At 35.7% G+C, this 27,430-nt stretch overlaps 2 protein-coding genes across 5 annotated transcripts in view; one reads left to right on the top strand and one right to left on the bottom strand.

The window, feature by feature from the left end:
* The window catches only part of LOC145291441 (uncharacterized), a 42,568-nt gene extending 28,363 nt beyond the window's left edge, over positions 1-14,205 (bottom strand). Inside the window, exons 1-2 of one of the 2 annotated variants that reach the window (XR_013869416.1) lie at positions 13,969-14,203; positions 5,160-5,318 (exon numbers count right to left, since the gene is read on the bottom strand). Coding sequence is in view for 1 of the 2 variants with exons in the window: in XM_080137285.1 (XP_079993411.1) it covers positions 5,160-5,318; positions 13,969-14,017 (208 nt within the window). In the remaining variant the exon portion in view is untranslated. Of the gene's footprint in view, positions 1-5,159; positions 5,319-13,968 lie in introns of both variants that reach the window. The other variant, XM_080137285.1, reaches the window with a different exon arrangement.
* LOC145291442 (uncharacterized) overlaps positions 1-26,322 on the top strand; it is a 114,476-nt gene extending 88,154 nt beyond the window's left edge. The window contains exons 6-7 of one of the 3 annotated variants that reach the window (XR_013869417.1): positions 15,348-15,404; positions 25,840-26,322. The gene's annotated coding sequence lies outside the window, so the exon portion shown is untranslated. Of the gene's footprint in view, positions 1-233; positions 250-15,347; positions 15,405-25,836 lie in introns of those variants that run through there. The other 2 variants (XR_013869418.1, XM_080137287.1) reach the window with 2 other exon arrangements.
* Positions 26,323-27,430: the final 1,108 nt, after the last annotated feature.

The raw sequence follows: 27,430 nt of genomic DNA, 5'->3' as shown, positions 1-27,430 counted from the left end.
CGAAGAAGGTGTGAAGAGAAATATATTTTAATTGTCCGCGGAAAATTATTTTTTTTTTTTTAATGTGAAAGAAAATGCAAAATATATGGTGCGATTTGAGCGTGAAAATTTTTTTTTTTTTTTTTTTTACGAACAAACCATATTAGTTAGAATTAAAAATGCCTAATTTTTTTCATAAAAGTAACCCAGTGTTCACTATTATCATTAATATTATGATTATTCTATATTTATAGACGGAACTGATTTATAGATGGGAACTGACCAATCAGATGGAACGACACTGCTATCAACCAATCAGAAACCGGAATCACTCCATTAAACATACTGGATCTTTTAGAATTCCTGGACGTAATTTTTCGTGTCTACAGGAGAAGGAATTTTGCTTTTTGCCTGTAAACTTTTACATTTCAAGATTTCTATGGATTGGCTATCCAACGGGAAATTTCATCAGCAAGTTTTTACAATTCAAAGCTTCAACATTTCTCTTCTAAACCTAAATAGCTTACAACCGGAAATTACTTCATAGAATTAAGTTTCAGAAAAATTCAAATTTATTTTTAAAGAGTCTCTTCTAGAGCGATACACTTGTTTAAACGTGTCAACAATTTGATACCTTTCTTAGTGGAACGATTTATCTTTGGTCTTAAAATATTCCTCAGTTTCAGACTTCGTTGGGACAAAGTACGATTCCTGGATGACGCTGTGTAGACAGCTAGTTTAATATATAACAGTTTGTCGTCGATGGGGTTCATTTCTACAAACTAGTTACTTAAATATGTTTCGCTAAAACCACATTTGAGAGAGGATCTTCTTTTCTGCCTCAACAGGGTACAAAACGGTTTTCGAAATCTAGTAAGCGATGACATTTTCGCCTTCCTACTTCTTCACAGAAGAGACGCCGCGAGTTTATCTCTGCGCTATCATTGCTTTTATGGCCGGTGTTAGACAGCTTCAATCTATGGTTCTCCCCTGCACATCTTGCGTAACAAATACTCATCTATACAACAACCGCCAGCAATTTCCATCACTATTAGTGCCTCAAACTAAACGAAAATTCCATGAACAGAACTTCTTTCCTAAATCTGTCCGTCTGTGGAACACGACGCGAAGCTGCTTCCCAGCTGACTATAACATGGTCGCTTTCAAACCTAATACAAATAGGATATTGTTAAGCCGTCATCTTATGTAATTAAACCCTACTCAAGTTCCACCATTACTGATCAGAGTTATCTCACTGGCTACCTAACGCTCATTAACCATTATCCTAGAGCGGCATCCGGGCATTGATAAATTGTAATCCCCCCCATGCCAAGTAAAAAAAAAAAAAAAAAAAAAAAAAAAAATTGTCGCCCTGTTCTTAAAAACAAGTTGTTGCTTCCAATCAAGTCCACTGATTTTTTTTTATTTACATCGATCACTATTCGTTTTTTTAAAATGCCTGCAACAGATCGAGGAAAATTATTTTTATTTTTTAAAAACTAATGCCGTCTCTGATTATCTAGTATTATTAGGTTGGTGCAAAAATAATGTTTTTGACTTAAAGTTGAAATTCAAAAAACGACATCATTTGTGGACAACCTAATACCTTCTAATAAAACAAGATCGCTCCGCTGGCAGTTAAAACTAAATGGCGGTTTAATTGGCTAAAATCATTCGATGTTGATAAAAACGTTTCTCTTTCCATCGCGATTTAAATCAAAGCGTTTTGAATGGAAACTGGATAAGGCGAGCGAAGCGAGGACTGTTACCCTTAATATTCAAGGCCTTTGACAAAGTCGGGTACGAAAGGCTGCTAATGAAAATTTAATCGTACGGTATAACTGGACGTAATAGATCACTAGACAATAGGGCCATCCAGGTTGTCACTGATGGACGTACATTCAAGCAGCGTAACATTAATGCGGGAGTGCATCTATCCTTAGACCACTATTATTCCTGATATTCATAAACGAACTCCTCGATAATATTGTGTCCGAGATGAGTATATTTGCTGATGATAACACTAACATGCACGAGAGAAGAACGGATATACACAAATCCAAGACAATGGCAGAATTGTTAAAAAATGACTCGGACCATAGTGGAATGGGGCTGCAAAGGGATAACATTTAATGCTAGTAAGATTAAGCTGCTTTCGTTTAACAATTACAAGACGCCTCTCCAACCACCGATATCCATGACAAGTAACACCCTACCTGAGAATTCTTCCTCGGCCTAACATTCACGGCCAATATGAATTGGAACAAGTACATTGAGGACATCGCAAGGGCTGCTGTACATAAGGTGCGTTCCCTCTATCGAGCTAGAAGACTACTCACATTCGAGAGTATCCTGTACCTCTACAAGCCCACCATTCGCCCATGCATGGAGTATTGTTGCCACATCTTGGTTGGTGCATCTACCACTAGCCTCTTCCTCTTGGATAGGGTCAAAAACGTCTTCAATCTAATAAGCCCCACTTGATTAACTAAGCTCCAACCCCTGTCCCATCGCCGCAATGTTGTATCAGCTAGACTTTGGAATTCCCTTCTTGCTAACTTCTTCCCTGACTGATATGCAGAAGCTTAAATGTAACGTAAACAAATATCTTGTTAATCTTTCCTAGGCATGGTCTCAAATAGTAGCCCTTTATGTCCAAGTGGCGATTTACCTTGTTAGGGTGAAAGTAAGTACAAAAAAAAAAAAAAAAAAAAAAAAAAAATCATAGCTAAAATTTAAAAACTTTATCTGTCTATCGGATTACCTCAACGGTAGGGAACGCCGCAGGAGCGCTAAATGTTCGTTAGTTCCTAGCAGCATCGTTTATAAATAGAATCTCTACTGTGCGAGATCATACCCCATTATTCATATTGGATGATGTGGTGTGTCTCCTAGCGGCTTTGGCTGCAGGGTAGAAGTACTAGGTCCACCCTCCCAGGCCTTACCACTGGGCTTTCCGATGGAGTAAGTTTATCGCTTACTGCCTGAGGCGCCCTGACCGGGGGAATGCCTATGGGGTTACTCAGGCAATTTTTACAATTGCAGGAGTGCCCCTCCTTTAGGGGAGCCTGCTGGATCCCCATTTTCCGGCCTTGTGCCACATTTGGCTGAGGTGGGCAGCAAATAAATACTGTACCCCATTATTAGTCAAAAAAAAAAAAAAAAAATATATTATAAGATTTTCCATCCTATCTGATGGCATCCAAGTATCAGTACTATAAGGTACAATATAATATTCAATAAAGAATCAGTACTATTAGGTACAATATAATATTCAAATAGAATTTGCTTTGTAATAATGCGAAATCTGAATAAATTAAAATGTATTTAAACGTATATTACACCCCCTAGTAATATATCTATAGAAAAATCTGATAAAAATTGTAAAGAGTAATTTAAATAAACATTAAAAAGGAATGGTTTGCAAGATTAAACTATCAATAAACATAAAAATGGAAGCACTTTAATGATATTGAAAGCAGCAATTTAAAACAATGATTTAGAATGGGCGAGAAACCAGCACTACATTTTCCTCACATAAGCTAGAGAAAGTTCTCCCCGTAATAAAAGTTAAAAACCAATGGGATAAAAATCAAAGGGGGTTGGTGGATTCCGAGTGCTCCTCATCTGTTGTGAGTGTGTTGCTATGTCAATCCAAAGTATATAAAAGCACAATTTTAATGGCAGGCAGAAAATGCCTTATAAGCGATGGTGTTGGCAGCGTAACGTTAACCAACAGAAATCGACAGTTTTAATGGAAACGAAAAGCCATTGGGATTCGACCTCCTGCTGTAAATGGACATCAAGAAACTCTTCGGCGTGCATATCGACGAAGGCAAGATACATTTTGATGAGGTATCTCTTGCTCTGGATACAGCAATAGAATTGGCACACTGATTTTTGCACAGATTTCGACTAAAGCACCAAATCCATGACGATGTATATAGGGCACCCCCCACTAGGCTACGAAGTCTATATTAACAAAATAGACTTCATAGCCTAGTGGGGGATGCCTGCCCTTTTCCCTTCCCTGCAATCTCTCTCCCACAGAAGGGAGGTTGCGAGACTGTCATTGTTTTATCGTTATTTCTATGGAAAGTGCTTGTCTGAGCTCCAATCTCTGATCCCTTCCCAATCTTTCACAAAAAACACTCGTCTAGCTGAAACCACTGTCAGTAATTTTCCCCACTCTTTATCTGTACCTAAACCAAAACGTAGACTCCATGAAAAAAGCTTCTTTCTTAGAAGTGCACGCCTGTGAGACTCTTGTTTGCCTGTTTCCCCCCTGACTACAACTTTGATGTCTTCAAGTCCAACATAAACAAGTTCCTGATGAACCGCCCCCCCTTATGGAAGACACCTTATCAGATCTCCATTATAAACTATTACTACGATATTGTCCCATTGATTACTCTACCCGCAATAACCCTTATCCCCGAGTGGCCTCCGGGCCTTGATAAGTGGTGATTTCCTGGTAAAAAAATAAAAAAAAGATATGTAGTGGAAATGGTCAACTGATCAGCCGTCAGAAAAATTATGCAACAGAGTACAGCATTCCTAGAAGAGCTTATGCAGAACCCGATAAGGATTACCTTTACAAGTTTGATTGATAATGGGTAGTTGATTCCTTACCCAGAAGAGGAATTGAATGGCAGTTATCCAGTAAAACAAAAAAGTAAGACTAGTGCTCAACTATCGTGGACCTATTTATGCACCTGTCATGGGCGTGCGTTAGAAGCAGAAATTTGTCATTAAATTCTTGACAAAATTGCACTGAGAATGGTGGTGACTATGTAGCAAAAATAAATTGTGAAACAAAAGATCGCTCGTTTTAATGGTACCACTCCAGTCTTCGTAGCTCTTTACTTTCGAGTAAAAAAAAATATTCTTTACTTTTGGAATGACCCTTGTACTAGTTATAATATTAGATTATTTACTATATGAAGCAATAATCGATTAGTTGGCGGTGTTATAAGTTTCGATGGTTTTTACACTGTTCGTTCAGAAGTAGACATAGATGATTATCATTCAGCATGGTCATCTTTATGCCATGTTGGTGGATAAAAGCTTTCAGTCAAGGTCAAATATGATCAATTAGCTGGTTATACTAGAGTATCATCCTAACATGTGTTGATCCAAACCCTAGGGTCATTATAGAAAGTTTATGATTTAAAAATTACCTTTCATATTCGAACACTCTTGAGTATGATGGCGTCTGTACCGCATTTTTGTGTATTTAACCATGCCGTTGATGCTACAATCTTGTTGGCTGTAATCGTCAATTAATCTATCACCTTTCTTGTACAGATGCCCTTCGTGTTCACGGATGTCTGTGTCAGCTGCAAACGAAAACACAGAATAAACATAGCATTATAAATTTTCCGCAATAATATAACATCGCAAATGTACAAAGAAATAAAAGATAAATCCAACTCAGCTGTTCTTTCTTTTTTTTAACACAAGTCGTTTATTACAGTTTTTCTTCATCCCCGTCTCGACACCAGTTTAAAAGTCTCTTTGCGGGGCCCACATGCCCATCCCATTTGGGTGGCGTTTCCCTTCCTGTTCCACTACACACCGGCCGTAGAAAACCATTTCTCGTCTTCGATTTTTCACGTCCATTTTTTTTTTTTCAACCGCCCTTTTTCTTCTCCCCACTACGTGGTGTCCTTTTTTTCTCGCGCGTATTTCCTAACTTGCATATGTGCGGGTTGTCCTCGGCTACTATTTCCGCACGCCAGCACTCCCACTGCTGCTGCTGTTGCTATTACTCCCCCCCACACACACACACACACACACGCATATGATACGATATAATCAGTTTGTTCATAAACATTCTATTAAAATCAAATCTATTAAGTCAAGTCAAATTAAGATCAAACTAACCAATGGGATTATTGTATCTCGTATCATCCCGAAATGTTGACCCAAACCAGAAAAATATTTATACATTTTTATGGCTGTTCAAAGTCTATATAATCCGGCTTCAGTGCATGGAAGTCATCTTCTTCGAACTGCTTGTTTCAATTGATGACAGCAAATATAATAGAACGCTATTAAGCAACAATCACCGGCCGGTTGGTTATATCACAAGTTCCCATACTGTTACTCTGTTGATCGCGACATAGCATTCCACACGTTCAGTTTTATGCTACAATGGCATCTAACAACCTGAACCAAGCAACAAGTTCAAACTTACTTCCATTTTTAAGGAATATCGGTCACCAGTTTTTATGGGATGTGTCCTTCAGTTTTGGGGTAGTATTTTAAGGTGTGTTGTAATGGGATGTGTTTTTGGAATGGGACGGATTCAGAGAAATTTTCAGTAAAAAGGTTTGCAGGGTTTATAATCAAACAAGCCTGGGTGGTCGGAGGTGTGTGTTGAAAAAAAAAAAAAAAAAAAAAAAAAAAAAAAAAAAAAGGGTGGTAGTAGACAGGCAGGCTCGTACCCGTACCGCAAAGGAGGAAAATTACGTGGAAAAAAACATGACGTCTTTGCTGTTGTGTCTATCGTCAAACCGGAAGTGACGAACGTTTAATTTAAGGCTAGGTAATCGAAAAGAGGGGATGATTTTCGAAAATATCAGCGAAAAAACAGCGACTCCTCCCTGTAGAAAAGTTCCCAGTTGAAGGTGAAGGAATCTATGTTTTTAGCCAATTTTTCGATATTTGCCGTCCGAAGGGTTGAGCTTCAAAACGATACTGATCTTGTGGAAATCGGTAGCCTCTGTCGAAAGTAACATACAGACGAGATTTATATTATGATATGGAGATAAAACGGAGGAAGCGAGGAAAAAAGAAAGAGTAATATGGAGGGATAGAATGATTAGAATAAACGGAAAGGAAATTGTAGGGGTAGGTTGGAAGCAAATAAAAATGTCAGGGAGATAATAGTCGGGAAATAAAGAAAGACAGAAAGAAAACGCAAAACACGAGGAAGGTGTGAAGAGAAATATATTTTAATTGTCCGCGGAAAATTAATTTTTTTTTTAATGTGAAAGAAAATTCAAAATATATGGTGCGATTTGACATTATGATTATTCTATATTTATAGACGGAACTGATTTATAGATGGGAACTGACCAATCAGATGGAACGACACTGCTATCAACCAATCAGAAACCGGAATCACTCCATTAAACATACTGGATCTTTTAGAATTCCTGGACGTAATTTTTCGTGTCTACAGGAGAAGGAATTTTGCTCTTTGCCTGTAAACTTTTACATTTCAAGATTTCTATGGATTGGCTATCCAACGGGAAATTTCATCAGCAAGTTTTTACAATTCAAAGCTTCAACATTTCTCTTCTAAACCTAAATAGCTTACAACCGGAAATTACTTCATAGAATTAAGTTTCAGAAAAATTCAAATTTCTTTTTAAAGAGTCTTCTAGAGCGATACACTTGTTTAAACGTGTCAACAATTTGATACCTTTCTTAGTGGAACGATTTATCTTTGGTCTTAAAATATTCCTCAGTTTCAGACTTCGTTGGGACAAAGTACGATTCCTGGATGACGCTGTGTAGACAGCTAGTTTAATATATAACAGTTTGTCGTCGATGGGGTTCATTTCTACAAACTAGTTACTTAAATATGTTTCGCTAAAACCACATTTGAGAGAGGATCTCCTTTTCTGCCTCAACAGGGTACAAAACGGTTTTCGAAATCTAGTAAGCGAGGACATTGTCGCTTTCCTACTTCTTCACAGAAGAGACGCCGCGAGTTTATCTCTGCGCTATCATTGCTTTTATGGCCGGTGTTAGACAGCTTCAATCTATGGTTCTCCCCTGCACATCTTGCGTAACAAATACTCATCTATACAACAACCGCCAGCAATTTCCATCACTATCAGTGCCTCAAACTAAACGAAAATTCCATGAACAGAACTTCTTTCCTAAATCTGTCCGTCTGTGGAACACGACGTGGAGCTGCTTCCCAGCTGACTATAACATGGTCGCTTTCAAACCTAATACAAATAGGATATTTTTAAGCCGTCATCTTATGTAATTAAACCCTACTCAAGTTCCACCATTACTGATCATCAGAGTTGTCTCACTGGCTACCTAACGCTCATTAACCATTATCCTAGAGCGGCATCCGGGCATTGATAAATTGTAATCCCCCCCCATGCCAAATAAAAAATAAAAAAAATTGTCGCCCTGTTCTTAAAAGCAAGTTGTTGCTTCCAATCAAGTCCACTGATTTTTTTTTTATTTACATCGATCACTATTCGTTTTTTTTTTGTTTTTTTTTTTTAAATGCCTGCAACAGATCGAGGAAAATTATTTTATTTTTTCAAAGCTAATGCTGTCTCTGATTATTTTTGCACCAACCTAATAATACTAGATAATGTTTTTGACTTAAAGTTGAAATTCAAAAAGCGACACCATTTGTGCACAACCTAATACCTTCTAATAAAAGCATGTCGCTCCGCTGGCAGTTAAAACTAAATGGCGGTTTAATTGGCTAAAATCATTCGATGTTGATAAAAACGTTTCTCTTTCCATCGCGATTTAAATCGAAGCGTTTTGAATGGAAACTGCATAAGGCGAGCGAAGCGAGGACTGTTACCCTTAATATTCAAGGCCTTTGACAAAGTCGGGTACGAAAGGCTGCTAATGAACATTAAATCGTACGGTATAACTGGACGTAATAGATCATTAGACAATAGGGCCATCCAGGTTGTCACTGATGGACGTACATTCAAGCAGCGTAACATTAATGCGGGAGTGCATCTATCCTTAGACCACTATTATTCCTGATATTCATAAACGAACTCCTCGATAATATTGTGTCCGAGATGAGTATATTTGCTGATGATAACACTAACATGCACGAGAGAAGAACGGATATACACAAATCCAAGACAATGGCAGAATTGTTAAATGACTCGGACCATAGTGGAATGGGGCTGCAAAGGGATAACATTTAATGCTAGTAAGATTAAGCTGCTTTCGTTTAACAATTACAAGACGCCTCTCCAACCACCGATATCCATGACAAGTAACACCCTACCTGAGAATTCTTCCTCGGCCTAACATTCACGGCCAATATGAATTGGAACAAGTACATTGAGGACATCGCAAGGGCTGCTGTACATAAGGTGCGTTCCCTCTATCGAGCTAGAAGACTACTCACATTCGAGAGTATCCTGTATCTCTACAAGCCCACCATTCGCCCATGCATGGAGTATTGTTGCCACATCTTGGTTGGTGCATCTACCACTAGCCTCTTCCTCTTGGATAGGGTCAAAAACGTCTTCAATCTAATAGGCCCCACTTGATTAACTAAGCTCCAACCCCTGTCCCATCGCCGCAATGTTTTATCTGTGCCGGTTTTACAAATATTGTAATGGAATGCGCTCTTAACTCGTTGTGCCTCCTCTATGTAAATATCCCGACAAACCTGCTTAGCCTAAAAATCTCACCCCTTTCCCTGTTGAGAAAGCTTTCTATTCTAACAGTTTGTTCCCTCGAACAGCTAGACTTTAGAATCCCCTTCTTGCTACCTTCTTCCCCGACTGATATGCAGAAGTTTAAATGTAACGTCGACAAATATATTGTTAATCTTTCCTAGGTATGGTCTCAAATAGTAGCCCTTTATGTCAAAGTGGTGATTTACCTTGTTAGGGTGAAAGTAAGTACCAAAAAAAGAAAACTATTCGGTATTGATCGAAGTATTTGACGTGGTGCTACGATTTAAACTAAAATGCTCTCCAATTGGCTAAAACTACTTTTCGAAAAGAAAACATAGGCAAGTTCGCAATCATTTAACGTTCTGTCATTCTAACCAAAACGCTGTCCGATTGGCTAAAGTCACTCGTTGCTAACAAATACGATACCCTAAAAAATAATTTAGGGAAAAATTGACAGCATAAAAACAAATATATTATCAGACCACGTTGGGTAGATACAGCTAATATATATAAATAAAACGGATGTATGTGTGTCTGTCTCTCTTAAACTCCAGGTTACATAACACAGAAGTTAAGAGGAAAATGTAATCATGGGCATTTCATTGTTCATTTCAATCTGATGACATTTGTATTAGTTTGCGCATGCGGGGGGGGGGGGAATTAATCATAGCTATAATTTAAAAACTTTATCTGTCTATCGGATTAGCTTAACGGTAGGGAACACCGCAGGAGCGCTAAATGTTCGTCAGCTCCTAGCAGCATCGTTTATAAATAGAATCTCTACTGTGCGAGATCATACCCCATTATTCATATTGGGATGGTGTGTCTCCTAGCGGCTTTGGCTGCAGGGTAGAAGTACTAGGTCCACCCTCCCAGGCCTTACCACTGGGCTTTCCGATGGAGTAAGTTTATCGCTTACTGCCTGAGGCGCCCTGACCGGGGAATGCCTATGGGGTTACAATTTTTACAATTGCAGGAGCGCCCCTCCTTTAGGGGAGCCTGTTGGATCCCCACTTTCCGGCCTTGTGCCACATTTTGCTGAGGTGGGCAGCAAATAAATACTGTACCCCATTAGTCAAAAAAAAAAAATAAATAAATAAATAAATAAATATTGTAAGAGTTTCCATCCTATCTGATGGCATCCAAGTATCAGTACTATTAGGTACAATATAATATTCAATAAAGAATCAGTACTATTAGGTACAATATAATATTCAATAAAGAATCAGTACTATTAGGTACAATATAATATTCAATAAAGAATCAGTACTATTAGGCACAATATAATATTCAATAAAGAATCAGTACTATTAGGTACAATATAATATTCAAATTAAATTTGCTTTGTAATAATGCGAAATCTGAATAAATTAAAATATATTTAAACGTATATTACACCCCCTAGTAATATATCTATAGAAAAATCTGATAAAAATTGTAAAGAGTAATTTAAATAAACATTAAAAAGGAATGGTTTGCAAGATTAAACTATCAATAAACATAAAAATAGAAGCACTTTAATGATATTAAAAGCAGCAATTTAAAACAATGATTTAGAATGTGCTTTGCATTAGAAAACTATCAAGAAATGATATAAAAATAGGAATACTTTATAGAAATTGAAAAGATTAGTTTAAACAATGATCAAATAAGAATGCTTTGCCGGATAACCTATCCATGACGAATATATACAAAATAGGGCTATTTTTACGAATTAACCCAACGTAGTTTACCATCTAGAATGAAATCAATCTGTTTTATTTATTAATGTTTCAATGGCCCTTAAAAATATGAAAGGATTTATAAAAAAAAAAAAAAAAAAAAAAAAAAAAAAAGTCAAAATATTTGAGCAGGGGATCACTTTCCTATATAAACTTAATGTAAAACGAGTACTCACTTCTTGGCCACGTATCGGTCAACGAGACATGTAATCGTTAGTATTTTTTAAAGTTCCAGACATTTTAAAAACACGTAGAAACACTTCAAAACATCGAGGGGGGGGGAGCTTAAAATCGATAACTCCGCTTTTATATAAGATTAGTCTTGAAAAAAGTCTTGCCGTTAATTATTTTCTGGTATTTTTAAGACTGTTAACATACACAAGAATAGGGTCAATCTGTACAATGCACCACTGCACCAGTGCACCACCTTGTATTTTTTTTTTTTTTTTAAGAATTACTATCGATTGGACACTAATATACGATATCTAGAAAAAAAGCAATTCAACATTTTTAAGTGGTGTTCAGTTTCAAATACAACCTTCTAGTAAATCGATCCCCCCATATTGGAACCACTCGACGAGAATACGCACAACCCTCATATAGAAAAGATTTTTCATTTATTAATCTAAGGGCAATGGTGTTATTATCCATTGTATTCCGTATTGTTTACACTGGTGACCATGTTTGTTTTAGCGCACGCATTTAATATGGGGGAGAGGATCGTTGTATTAGAAACTGAGCACTCCTTTCAAATACTGAAATTGTAGCTTTTTATTTGCTAATATGATAGGTCCAATCAATAATAATCCGTTGAACAAAGACAAAAATACAGGGGGGGGGCTGCACTGTACAGGTCCACCCTGGTTTTATGTTTATAACCTTAATATTTAACAGTGAGACCTTTTCATTGAAATTAAAAGAATAATCATAATACATCCCGAAGGCAGGAAAGACGACCGTACAACCTAAACCATCCAGCAGGTACACGTGGGACGAGGAGGACGAACACAGTCCTTCGAAAAAACTACGGGTACGTGACGTACGACGCAACTTACTGCCTGAAATGAACGAACAGTGCGAACTAGACCCTAACCAACCAGCCCAGGTATGTCTGACACACGGACACCCCATAAACTGTCCGACACCACCGAACGGAACGACTCCGACACGACATTACCGTTTACCGACTCCGACTTAGAACTTATGACACCTAGTAATTCGCCGTCGGCGCCACCAGACACAGACAATACGGACCTGATCATAATCACTGACAGCGACGACGACAAAGAAAACAACGACGAAAAAAAAAAAAAAAAAAAACACATCAACGAATTCACTTTAATACGGGACAGAGAACTGCACACACACGCATACACATAACGCACAAACAAAATCCTTGAAAATAAATAAATAAAAAGTGGAAATTGTGGAGTTATAAATTTTGCCCCCACCCCCAATGTAGGAAGTGTTTCTACGTGATTTTCAAACTTATGATCCTCCTCCGGTTTTCTCCTTCTCCCCCACTTGTTACCTAACTTAAAAAAAAAAGTTAACATGTCTCTTTGACGACTGTTGCTAAGAAGGAGGTGCTCATTTTACGTTAAGTTTATGTTACAATTTTCATATTTAAAAAAATGTTATTTTACAGGCCTTTGCAACATATTAGAAAAAAAAATAAAAATAAAATAAAATTTAAAAAAAACATAAATACCGCATAAAAATTGAAGAGTTTAAATAACTAAACAATAATGCTTTAAGAAATGAATAGATAATAGTTTCAAAAGTCATAGAAATTGAGAAGTTTAGTTTAAACGATTACATATAAGTACTTTACGGGCTAAAACTATCATTAATGATTCTATAAAAATAGAAATACCTTATTGCAATTGAAAAAAGGGAGATTTAGCAGAGAAGCCAACAAACTAAAGAAAAAAAAACAAAAGGATATACAGTATATAAATGCTGCCATAACCAATAAAATAATTTTCTGCCTACCTGGCTTATTTTTGTTTTAAAGTAGTTTTAAAAGAATTTTTTTAAATCTCAAATATTAAGTTTTTACGAACGATTTTGCAAAAAAGATGGCGGCGCAAAATCTTGTTCATGGGAAACAAACCTGCCGCCATCTTGTTTGTAAAACTGGCCGTAAAAAATACTTTAAAGCACAAGGAAAAATAAGCCCGGTAGATACAAAAGTAACTTTTATTGGCTATGACAATGTTTATTGTATTTTTTTTCTTCGTTTGTTGGCTTCAGTGCTAAGACATCGAAAAGAATTGGTACTTATGTATTTTGGATACCGCGCTGTTTTAAAATAGTTTTTCAGGTTAAGTTCAAGTTCCACGATATTTTTTAAATTGTTAGGTGGAAGGACAGAATAGTTACAAAAGACACTCCTTTCCCCATGTTAAGAATAGCTTTCGAATTTCACCGCGGCACCAAAAATACATAAGTACCGAATTGTTTTATCAATGACTAAATAGAAATGATTCGCAGGATAAATTCATCAAGAATTAATAAATATATAAAAATAAAAAATACTATTATAGAAATTGAGAAGGTTAGTTTAAACAAGGATTAAATTAGAATTCATTAATGACTACATAAAAATAGGAATTTATAGAAATTGAAAAGATTAGTTTAAACAATCATTAAATATGAATTGCTTTGCAGGATAAATCTACCAAGAAATAATGAATATATAAAAAAAAATATTATAGAAATTGAGAAGGTTCGTTTAAATAATGATTAATTAGGAATGAATTACGAGATAAATTTATCAAGAAATAATTAAGATGCAGACAAACAGACAAGATATTTATATTAAAAAAAATAGAAAGATTGTATTTTACCTGCCAACGCGATGGCGATTAGACAGCCGAAAGTAATAGCACGTATCATAATTAAATACGTGAAACCAGAAGAAAAGCGAAGATATTTATCCGCTTATGCGATTGAACCTTTCCAGGTTTTTATAGTCCAACGGGTCTTATTGTCGTTCACTTGTCATCACGAATCTTTTCTCGTGGGAGGAGCTAAGATTACATAAAAATTTAATAGTTGGTTTCTTTTTTTTTTTTTTTTTTTTTTTTTGTAACCAACGTAGCTTTTGACAACTTTCGCATCCGTATTGAAAAACGTTTCTAATTTTTTTTTTTTTTTTTTTTTTTTTTTAATTGTAGACCTGGAACATAAAACTGATTTGCAATTATTTCACAGACATTGTTCAATACTGAATTCTTTGAGTTTCACGACATTTTTGCTAGGGCGTGAGAATGGTATAATGAAGTCCCTATATACATTTACCTGCAGAGGACGATATGATGCCTAATAGAATGGTATGATTACAGTAGAACATATACTACAATATTTCCTCTAAAATAGAGGAGTTGAAACTTGGAAAGATTTTGCTCATTATAGGAGAAAGAGCAACAGAAAAAATACTATATTACCTTTCCCAAAAAAAAAAAAAAAAAGAGGGGGAGAATATAGTATCTGGGGTGGGGGAATGGTCTCATGACAAGAGAATACTACACCAGCTCTCTCTCTCTCTCCATGCTAAGATAGGCTCCTATACCATCAAATGCCAAGTCGAAGGAATTTGAAAAAATAATGAACCAAACAATATGCATTTAATATCAAGCAGCAACACGCGTTCGATATTAATAAATTATGCATCTGAAACAAAAAATTAATTTCCAATTTCTGCGAACTTGTTTCTATTTACAATAAAACTTGGCATGCACGTTTGAAAGTCGAACACACGCCTGACAAAGGGAAGACATTCCGAAATATAGCATCACATACACACTGCCTGACAACCTGACACAAGTAAGAAATTCTACATGTAAATTATTGTATAAAAATATTTAAGATATGGTGGAACCAGTTATGCATTTTCACATTTCTTGATGCAATTTATGCACGTATAACCATACATATATACATTTGTATGGTTATACATGTATGCATAAATTGCATCAAGGAATGTGAAACTGCACAACTGGTTCCACCTTATCTTAAATTTGTGTCCGTTTGAGTCTGTCCACCACACTTTTGCATTATTCTGCCTTCTATAAACTTAAGTTTTTTTCTTATATACATACTAAGCAATGCTTTAAACAAACTACTTTAACCTATTAATATACAGAGTGTCTAAAAAGTCATTGAAGGGTTGAAAATCTTTGTCATTTTGCTATTAATGATTACTTTTTTTTGTTGTCTATTTCAGATATTTTACAGATAATATTTTGGAAATGCATTATGAATAAGAATAGCATTGAACAACGTACGTAACGGCACATGCCAAGTAATCCTTTCATTGTCTTTTCTCTTTTGATGATTCATTGTAACCCCAGCTCCTTTTCAATCCCGAACACTCTGGACACTGAATCACATCCTGCAAGGCATGCAGAAACAATAAGTTATTGTAAACTGCTTTACTAACACCTGTTTGGGAACCTTAATATTATAGACGTATAATGTTACCTTGTCAGAGCGGAAATAGAGGCAGACGGTTTCAATAATAAAAAAAAAAAGCCTGTTGATCAGAGAAAGGTATTCCTTTTGGCAGAAATGAGTTTTGTCAGATGTCTATTGAATTTTGAGACCGAGAATTGTGAAAGAAGAATCAGCTGTCCATGGAATTTTGATACCGAAAATCGTGAAGGAGGAGCAGAATAGTTAAGATAAATTGTTGATTAAAAGCAGAATACTTTACATCTATCCATCTAGCTTGTAATTCAATGAGGATTTTTATTTCTTGCTTCTGTTTAGTTGTTCTAAAAGTTTGTAAACACTTGCAGAAACTTGAAACTTTACTAAGTAATAAAATAAATTAGCACTCAAAATAAAGATCATCATTTTCCACAACTTTTTGGCATCGATCCGCAAGCTTTCGGATCTGGTCAAAATATCATTTAGCCGGCTTCGAATCAAAGAATTCTTGACGTGCTTCCTCGACTTCATCAAATGAGTCGAATCGGCAATCCTTCAGAAAGTGTTGCATTGAGCAGAAAAGACCATAATCTGATGGATTGTGCTACAACAGATAGAACCATTTCTCGTCCGATATGGCAATGTGCTTCCAAAACCTTTCGTCCAATAGATTGCTGAGCAATCGACAACAAATTTCAACCCGTCTGTTGGCTTGTGCTGCAATGAGTTCGTGTGGATCTTGGTGCGGCTTTTTGTGAACAAAATCAAGTTGCTTCAAGTGTCGGTGAATTATCGATTTGCCAACTCAAAGTTCATCAGCCAATTCTCGAGTGTGCAATGAAAGAGCAATGTCCAACCCGGTTTGCAATCTCCATCATCCGACTTTAACGGCCGTCACAGATGAGGCTTATCTTCAAGACTCATGTCGCCAGACCCAAAACGCTTGTATCTCTTTCAGATCGCCGAATATGCAATTGTTCCTTCATCTTCAACAGCACAAATCTCTTAGCAGTAATTTTGGTTGAAAGATCCCGCTTTCAAGAAAACTCGCAGCTCAAACAAAATTAAATTTTTCGCGTGCGTTTACGAACTTTTTGGACAACCTAATGTTTTTATATTTAACCCACAGCTAATTTTCCCATTAATATTCGTTGTGTACTCATGACCATTCCTTGTTGTCACTCGTTTATTCCTTTCAGTTCATATGCACTTTGGGGTTCGAGATTATTTTATCGTTTTCCGTTACTCAACGGATATGTGTGTCATACTTGTTTTTGCTCCAGACAAGGCATGAAGCTACTTGATCTAAGAAGCTAAAGGTCAGCATAAAATCAACAATTAGTGTGGTATGGATAGATTTGGACCTAGTAAACAACAATTCTTCCCCTCTTTTGTCAAAAACAGCGTTCATAAAATGGGAGGTCTAGGAAATAAAAAAAGTGAGATTTACTGAAAGTAAAGCCAAGGTCAGTTTTCTACGCTCCAGATTTAATTTACAACAGTCTATAAATTTTATAACACACATTCAATAAAATAAATATACATTCTATAAATTCTATGAAGTCCAATCGTTCTAAAAATTTCATAACAAACAAATATTCTGTAACTTTCATGAAAAACATTCTATAATTTTCATAACAAACATTCTATAATTTTCATAACAGATAAATTTGATAACAGACAAACATTCTATAAATTTGATAACAAACGTATTTATCTAAGTTAGCAGGGACGTCTGGCGAAGTCTGATTGTAAAGTATACTTAATAATGATTTTCATTCTTGCAAATTTCGAATATATTATCGGAAAGTTATTGTTCAATTGATTTTTATATATTATAAAATTGCGATTTCAAAAATAAAAAAGCATATCCATATGTCTTGGGTGTATCAGCTTGAATCGAAACCGAAACCAAAACATATATATATATATATATATACATATATATATATATATATATATATATATATATATATATATATATATATATATATATATATATACTTGAGTTCCTTCAGCTATAATCGAAATTGAAATAAAAACTTATAAGGAATTCTAGATATAATTATTTATTAAAAAAAATAGATTACTGGAGTGCCATCTATAATATAAGTCTCACCTATATGTATGTATGTATGTATGTATGTATGTCACGCAAAACTTTCGACAGAGGCGACGGATTTTTACTAGATCGGTATCATTTTGAAGCTAGACCCTTTGGACGACAAATATAAAAAAATTGGCCAAAAATATTAATTCATCACGTCTTTTCGATTGTCAAGCCTTAATTTGAACCTACGTCACTCTCGGTGAGGCGATGGGCGCAACAGCTAACCCGTCACATTTTGTTGTTTGTTGTTGTTGTCGTCGTCGTCGTCCTTCACGGGACGGACTCGAGCTTGCCTGTTTACTACAACTTGTTCGTTTTTTTTTTCGACAAATGAGACAGATTTTCACAAGATCAGTATCGTTTTGAAGCGCGACCTTTCAGACGAAAAATATAAAAAAATGGCTAAAAACATTAATTCCTTCACCCTCAACTGAGAACTTTTCTCCAAGTAGGGTCGCTTTTTCGCCGATATTTTCGAAAGTAAACTCTTCTTTTCGGTTGACTAGCCTTAATTTAACCATCACCACATCCGGTTTGGCGATGGACGGAACGGCAAAGTCGTCGCGTTTTTTTTCACGTTCTTTTTCTCCTTCGATGTATGGGTTCGAGCCTACCTGCCTACTACCATTTTTTTCTTTTACTTTAGTATTCTACCACACAATAATAACAATAATTTAGCATTCTACAATACAATTACAACAATATTAAGCATTCTACCAAAGCATTTTAACAATAATTTAGCATTCTACCATACAATAATAATAATTTACCTAACATCCCATCATACAATTGCAACAAAGCTTTAGCATTCTACCATACAATAATGACAATAATTTAACTTTCCAACACACAACATTGACAATAATTTTACATTCTACTATGCAATTATTGCAATACTTTTGCATACAATTACAACAATACTTTGGCATTCAATCATTAAGCAATAACAATGCTTTAGCATTCTACCATACAATAACAATATTTTAGCATTAAACTATACAAAAATAACAATACTTTAGCATTTTCTCATACATAATAAGAATACTTTAGCATTCTACCAAACAACAATATCTAGATTACAGCGTTCTACCATGCAACAATAACTGTACGATAGCATTCTACTATACAATAACAACACTACTTTAGCATTCTACGATATGTTTACAATAATATATAGCAGTGTACCATACAATTACACGAATATTTTTGCATTTTACAATAAAATAATAACAATACGTTAGCATTTTACGATACTATATAAACAAAAATTAAGGATTCTAGCATATAATAATAACAATGCTTTCGCATTCTACCATAAAATTACAATATTTTAGTTTTCTACCATACAATAATAACAATACTTAAGCATTCTACTACACAATAATAACAATATTTTATCATTCTGCGTTACAATAAAACCTATACCTTAGCATTCTATCATACAATAATAGAAATACTTTTAAATTCGACTATACACTTACAACAATACTTTAGCATTCTACCATCCAATAATAACAATACTTTGGCTATCTACCATACAATAAACCTATATACAACAAAAATTAAGCATTCTGGCATAAAAACAATACTTAAGCATTCTGCCATACAATATTTACTATATCTTAGCATTTCTAGCATACAATAATAATAATTTAGAATTCTACCATGCACTAATAACTACACTTTAGCATTCTACCATACAATAATACCAATACTTTAGCACCCTACGATGTAATAATTATCATATATTATCATTCTACCACAGAATATTTATAATACTTTGTCATTATATTATACATTTACAAAAACACTTTAGCATTCTACCAAACTATAATGAAACAAATATTTTAACATTCTACTACAATAATTACAGTAATTTAGAATTCTACGATATAATACAAACAGTGCTTTGTCTCCTCAGTCTTTCCATCCTCCTTGACCTTTCTTGATTTCTAATATTATATTAGGTCACACACACACACACACACAAAAAGTAGGGAAAGGCAGGGGGAAAGGGAACGTACAATTATGCAGTTTCAGTTTTCACGATTCCGTGTGATGTTTCTTTGTGTTTTAGATCTGTAACATTTTCTGTATGTCCGGCTTGTGTCTGTAGCTCATGTGTGTTAGTCTCTGCATGCAAGGGTTTTCCTTAATATTTCAGTCGTTTTCATTATTGTTATCCGTTGTATCTCCTCGGCCATCCCTCTCATTCCAATCTCTTCCATTCTTTTTTTAAAGGTTTTCTGTATTGTTCCTAGCGCTCCTACTATTAGTGATGTTATCTTTTGTCATTTTCCCTGTCCCTTCGAGCTCTCTGGCCAGTTCCGTGTATTTGCTCCACTTCTCCGTCTTCTTTATCTTCATTCTGTGGTCTGCTGGATCAGAGCAGAAAGGAAAAGCACTACAACATGCTGGGATACCTATTGAATTCTTGCTGTTTGGGAGTGATAACGTTATCACCGCAGTCCATGCATTCATCCTTGCTGTTTGATCCACCAAGATTGGATTGATCCAATAATGATCCCAATTAATAAAAGAAAATAGTTAAAATCTGAGTATGGTTATCATAGATGTATTAGCTTGCTTGAAGCAATGAGAAAGGTTTTAGCAAAAATGCTGTCAATTCGTCTGCCCAAATGGATTTGTCCCTCTATCATCCCATGGAATCAATATGGTTTTAGATCTGACCGCAGCACAATGGACATGATATTCTCTCCGTGACAGCTAATGGAAAAATGTAAGGAGCAGCGAATGCCTTTGCATCAAGTTTTTGTTGATCTGACAGCAGCTTTTGATGCTCTCAATCGCAATGCACTTTGGAAGATTCTTAGGAAACTAGGCTGCCCTACTACTTTGGTGGAGTTGCTTCAGCAGTTACACCATAATATAAAAGCCCAAGTGAGCTGTTATGGATATCTGTCTGATCAATATTCAGTTGAAAACGGTGTGAAACAAGGTGATATCTTTGCTCCTAGATTATTTTCCATATATTTCGCTGTGATGCTGGTGCATGCTTTTAACAATTGCGATATTGGTGTGAAGTTTCGGTTTCGTACATCAGTTAAACTTTTTAACCTTAGAAGTCTCAACGCAAAGTCGAAAACTTTTCCGAACCTTGTTCTTGAACTTTTAGATGCAGATGAAGCAGACCTTGTTTCACATTCAAATGATGATGGATAAGTTATCAAAGGCTTATAAAGTTTTTGAACTTCCGATCAATCTCAAGAAAACATATGTTATGTAGTCCCTTCCTATAGGAATGCCATATGTTGAACCAAACTTCTTGGTTGATAGTAAGAAGTTAAATGTCACGGACAACTTTGTACATCTGGGTAGTATGCTGAGTAAGGACTTCACGCTTGATGCTGAGATAAATCACAGAATAGCCAAAGCCAGTTCTGCTTTTGGCAAACTGGAGAAACGTGTGTGATCAGATCGGGCAATCACATCAAAAACAAAGCTAAGTGTTATCACTACGCTGCCATATAGGGCAGAGACTTGAACAACATATAGAAGGCATCTCAAGTTATTCGAAAGGTTTCACCAAAGTTGTATTCAGAGAATTCTTAATATTGTTAAAAAAAATAATCCCGTTGAGGGGGGGAGAGGGGTAAGTCGAGCGGAGGATCACGCTGGGTTGCAAAGGAGTCGCCCTTGCGACCCTTTCCTCAGGGTCAGATAACAGAAGAGCAGGTTGGTAGAGGTATATAGGTAGAAGTAGACGGTAGAAAGTAACTAAGTACCGCACTGCCAGCAGGAGCGACTAGACTTGTAACACTTGCTAGCCACACCGAGGCAGAGTGGTTTGAGGCCACCTTTATAACAAAGGTAAAGCTCCTCTCACCACTCCTCCCAATCTATAAATACTCAGCAACATGGCCGCCCGCGTAGGATTAGTTGAATGCTTCTCCAGACACTTGAGTACTCATCTCCATCTTTTTTTTTTCACAATATTAACTGGAGGACTCTAACGCCTGACACTGCAGTTTTTGAATGATCAAATAGTACTAGTATAGACATGATAATCATTCAAAATCAGATGCGCTGGACACTTGGTTAGGATGGAGGACAAAAGACTTCTTAAACAACTTTTTTATGGCGAGATAGATAAGGGTAAAAGACCACAACATAAACCAAGAAAAAGGTTTAGGGATTCTCTACAAACAACTTGAAAATACTTGAGATAGATGTACATAACCGGAAATCCCAAGCGAAAGAACGACCACTGTGGAGAAAAACCATCAGAGAAAGTTGTAAGATTTTTGAAGAGCGGCGTGTAGATATTGCTGTCTAAAAATGTGTTTTCCGGGAGCACCACGAAAATATAATGTCAGAGAATTTACAACACGAACTGTATGTGGCAGATACGATTAGTTAAAAGCTGATTTGTAAATCATCTGAAATCACACAAAGACAGGATCGACAGTCTTATAACAGCACATACGACAATGCTAAGTTGTCATATTTGTGGTTGAATCTGCAAATCTAGAAGTGTCTAAAGCTGGATTAAAAAGTCACCTACGTGCACACAACCGCATAACATTTAACTGGAGAGATGGCAAACTTCTGTCAAGGAAGCAATCGTCATATATGTATATATGTGCGCGCGTGCGCGTGTGTATCCCTGCCTGCAAGAATAATACGGAGGAATAGTGTTTGTTTGAGCATGGACATGAAGCAGAATGCAACTGAGAAGGAAGTTGGCGTTCGATCCGACGCCGTCGTGAATTGAAAAAGTGTTTATTTTTTGTCGACTTTTGAGATTAAATAAAATCAAAAAGTTACAAAAGATAAAAGTAACGGAATGAAATTTTAAAAAAAATAGAAAGCAACAATTGAATCTAACTTATAAAAAGACGAGACTATGTCATTTGATAGGTATGGGTAAAAATAGCCGGAAAAAAAATCCAAAATAAAAGAGACCACTGTGCTTCTTAAAAGAGGCTATTTCATAATTATGTTGTTTTTTTTTTGTTTTTTTTTTGTTATACGTCTATCTTTTGATTGTGTTTTATAGATAACAGGCCCAAATTTATCTCTAAAAGAAAAATAATGTATATTATTTTAATTTTTAATTTTTTTTTTTTTTTTGATTAATTAACATCGTTTCCTGGTAACAGGTTGTTTACTTTTGTTTTGTGTTAATTAATAAGTTTATTTTGTTACTCGAAATTGTTTTATTTTAAGTTCGTTAATTAACTTTGTTTTCTTTTTGAAAACTGCTTCGGAAATTTCCAGGACTAACTTCATTTGGCATGTGTAGGTATAGTATTCGTGTATGTTTTTTTTACTGCTTCGGCAATTTCTGGGACTAACCTAATTCATGTATAGTTTGATTGGTGACTTGTTTCGCTATATACAGCCGGAACAAATCCCTGGCAGGAACGTTTCATAGCGATCGATGCATATGAAGAACGCTTATGTACATGACGTCGTGACGCGACTGCACGCATATATAAAATAAAAGAAACTATGTTACGTTTCTGTAGGGAAACGCGTGACTTACCTAACTAGCACGTGTGCATAATTCAACGGGTCGGTCGTGGAACGAAATGAATGTAGAAAAAAGAAATAAAAATGGCTGCCTTATCTCTTTATATGCCCGCAATGTTACTACCTGATATGCAGATGAGATGCTCCTGGTTCGAGATAAAAGAGTCCTGATTTTTCAGAGAGCGTGTTCATTTTGAAGTTGGATTTTCAAGAAGTAAGTCCGATCAGCAGAAGTGCTTTTGCAGTTGAGAGAAGGTTCGTTATGTATACAGAAGTTTGGAAGTTGGAAGTTTGGACAACAGTGTCAAACTTAACCAAGAAATTGTTGATGTGAAGGGCAGAAGAAATAACACGCGCGTTATTTAATTATAGTTTCCTCGCGTAGAAATACAGTAAACAGGCTGAAACATTCGAGAACATTTGTATATAAAGATTTGCCACGAAAAATCAAATCAGTTTCTCTTCAGATTTCTCCAGTCCGACACGCGTCGAAGAAACTTCGTTATTGAGACGTTAAATCACCCATCTTGGATTTTACTCTCGCTACAGACGAAACAATATCAATCGTGGGAAGTTTTTCTCTTGAATTTCTAAGAACTGGATATGTTTAGAATAACTCCGTCACTGGGAGACGTTAAAATCCCCCGTCCTGAATTTGCGCGCCACACGAACCTTAATTCTCATCATGGAAAGTTACCACATCAAACGAGAATTTAATTCTCTATTTAACCAGTTTTGTTTCGAACTACAATTCTTACGAGATGAACACAAACACACGCATTCGCTTTCGTGATTAAGGACTGTTTATCCTCCCAGAAAATAATCAAATTAACTTCAAGCCACGCGTGATACTCTGAACATAAAAATCTGTTATCTCAAACCTCGTACTATTCTCACGAAACCCTCATTTCACTAACCCGGCGTTAGTAACACTCCATACAAGAAAACATTTATGTGTGAACATTTTATTTTAATATTCCTTACATGCGAACCAAATGTTCATTATTTTATATAAATTCACAGTGATCCTTACAATTGGTGACTCCACACGTGAATCTGAAAACTGATGACTACTCAGACGGGATGCGGATCGCCCATTTCAAATAATGTCGCTAATAAAATAACGACGGCGAACATTTTATTAATTTAATAAATGATAACTCCTGCAGTATATAGAGTGATCAAGGAATTACCGGACGACAGTGACAGACTAGAACACTCATGCGGCGCATAATGGAGAACGACACCATGTCATCACATTCGACTACGCTTGCATTAGTAAAAGCCCCGCCTTTTTTGGGGTAGATGATACCACACTTTTGTTCACACATGGGGAAGCCCTATTTTATACTCAAAGGAAGAAAAGAAAAGAAAAAAAAGAAGAAAACTAATCTTTTTTTTTTTTCCAATCAGCTAATACCACATCAGTAAATCAGCGACGCACATCTACGGACCTCCTTTACAAACTAATGACACTGGTCTCAACAAAGTAGCGATTTATGTCAATAATCGCTCAAAAATCGAAAATTAAACCAAACACATTTTCCCTACGAATCAGACTCTGACGGCAGTGAAATAGCACCACACATGGTTCTCCTACGGATTAGCGATCTCGCAACCATAGACAATTCGCCCACCAACAGGATTTTACCTACATCGTTGCCAAAGGTGATTATCAAGGCCTATTTAACGCCCAATTTCTCATTAAATTTTCGATAAAATGAAGATCTGCTCTCACATCAACCACATCGGAGATACCGAAATTTATACACGGGCGGAATTTAATAATACCCCATCCCTGTGCCAACCACGCTCGACATCTTCAGACGAGCACCTTGGATTCTTAAGCAGTTCCGGTACATTTTCATGTATGCATAAAGGGAGTTTCTTACAGGTACATCGCACTCTTACACAATGCCGATACACCAGTACGGACTCACTTGTACTTGAACTCTGCAAACTCATTTGCAGAGTTATGTGGACTACGACAGATCACAGCAAAACAGAGGAATGACGAAGAATTATTACCTAACATTCTGCCATCGCTCAACTCCCCGGTAAAAACAAAACAACAATAAAAAAATAAAAAATAAAAAAAACACCCTCTCCCCATGATTTCAAAATAACGTTATTATTTCAGCACGGTTCTTTCTCTGCAAGGGTACCATTTTTTATATAAATAAACATCACAATTTCTCTCATTCCTTTTTTTTTTCTTTGTCTAAATAATTCTGATTAATTTCTTCTTTTTATTATTATTATTTATAGTAACGCGGCCAAAGATTCCGTGTTTCGCATGTCCAGATAGACAAGAGAACTATAATGCTTGATTTTAAACTTTTAATTATAATCAGAAATTGACAGTTTAAATGTTCTTCAAAATGTTCTTCAAATGGCGAAGTAAACTCGTTTTCCCTATTATTAGTATAAATAATAAAAAAAAAACTGACACTCACTTCTACTTTCCTAGACGAAATTTGTGTGTGATTTTGAAACCTTTAAACTGGCAATTTCTGACTAATATCAAAGTTTAATCACAAACGTCAAATATTATATTTCATTTGTACAACTAGACATGTGTGCTGTTTCTTATTTTGTCTTTCAAAGTCACACACACACACACACACACGCATTAAAAATTTATTCATATACAAGTGTTCCTAAAAATTTATTTTAGCAGGCATTACCACATTCATCCACACCAAACCCTTTGGACTCAGAAAGGAGGGCTCTCGAAAAAGGGTCGACATAGTAGAAGACACTTTGCTCGCCACAAATATGAATTTTTGACCAATCAGGGCTTGATAATAAAAAAAAAGGAAGCTTACTTCTGCCAGTTTCTGAAGCCTCTTAAAAAATATAAAAAGGCCCAAAAGAACTTCTTTCAGCAGACAAAGAGAGAGAGAGGGGACACGGACAGCACGCACGCAGAGCGAATGCAGCAGCACACACTCAGGCTGTATCACGCACCAAGAGACATTGCTTGATTCTCACTTTCCCTCATCTCAACCGCAACGGCGCAACACGTTGTTTTTTTTTTTTTCCTTTCAATTCCTTACTTTCTTCTTCTCTTCCTTTTTGTACAGACTGGCACATTCGCTTACAAAAAAAAATGTAATTTATTTCCTTTTAATGTAAATAAACAAATGTTTATTTGACATTATTTGTAGTGTATTTCTTTTTCATTTATTGTTCGGGGGAATTATACAAATCACCAACACATGCGGATAAACACCTGTTGGGTTTAGTAGATTTTACGATTAACTAAAATAAAGAAATTTCTTATTTTTAAATGAAGGTTTTTGATCTCATACCAAAAGACACATTCGAAAAATTTTGGGGACGAGAACTAGAACTGAAATGTTCCACCTTCATTTCATGGAGTTTCTTTGGCGGAAAAGGGAGAAGTATTCCCTCATATAATTATTGCCATCAGGGAGCAATATGTGATATGATCTTTTTTTTTTAATTTCCATTAATTAACAAGTTTATTTAACTTTTGTTGTTGATTAATTAACATCATTTCATTATTACAAGTTGTTTACTTTTGTTTTGTGTTAATTAAGTTTATTTTGTTACTTAACGTTGTTTTGTGTTAATTAATAAGTTTATTTTGTTACTTAACGCTGTTTTGTGTTAATTAATAAGTTTATTTTGTTACTTAACGCTGTTTTTTGTTAATCAATAAGTTTATTTTGTTACTTAACGTTGTTTTATTTTAAGTTTGTTCTGTCATTCACTCATTGGCACGCACACACACACACACGCGCTCGTGCGCAAATAAACGATCGTTTATTAATTTTAATTTCCCCGCGCATTTGCACAAAAAAAAAAATAAATAAATAAATAAGTTCTTCCAGCAACGAAATAATTTCAAATACGCCCACTCGCTTTTCTCACAACAACAAAAGTAAAATGAACATATTTCTGCCGGACGTAGTTCAAAACAGTACCACGTGACACAAGCAACCAATGAGAAAATTTAGAAGATTGTCTTTTTAACTCTTTTCCAAAAACCAAATACCAGCAGCGCAATCTTGTGTTGGGGCCGGTTCAAAAAGTATTTAAACGCAACAAACATTATTTCTTCTCCTTTTTCCCCCTTAATTCTTCTTCTTTTCTCACTCCGACGTGACATGAGAACATGTCTCTCGTTTTCATCTCATCGTCGTTTTCAAATCTGGCGAAACCATAATTACACACGCCACTTAAAAACCACACTTTATGCGCCCATTTCGTATATTTTCTATAAGAATTAATAACAACGGACT

Source organism: Euprymna scolopes, chromosome 12 (genome assembly GCF_053919585.1).
Source record: "Euprymna scolopes isolate OS-2025 chromosome 12, ASM5391958v1, whole genome shotgun sequence".
NCBI lineage: Eukaryota > Metazoa > Mollusca > Cephalopoda > Sepiida > Sepiolidae > Euprymna > Euprymna scolopes.
Note: the sequence above shows the minus strand (reverse complement) of the source record. Positions and strands in the feature narration are given on the sequence as shown.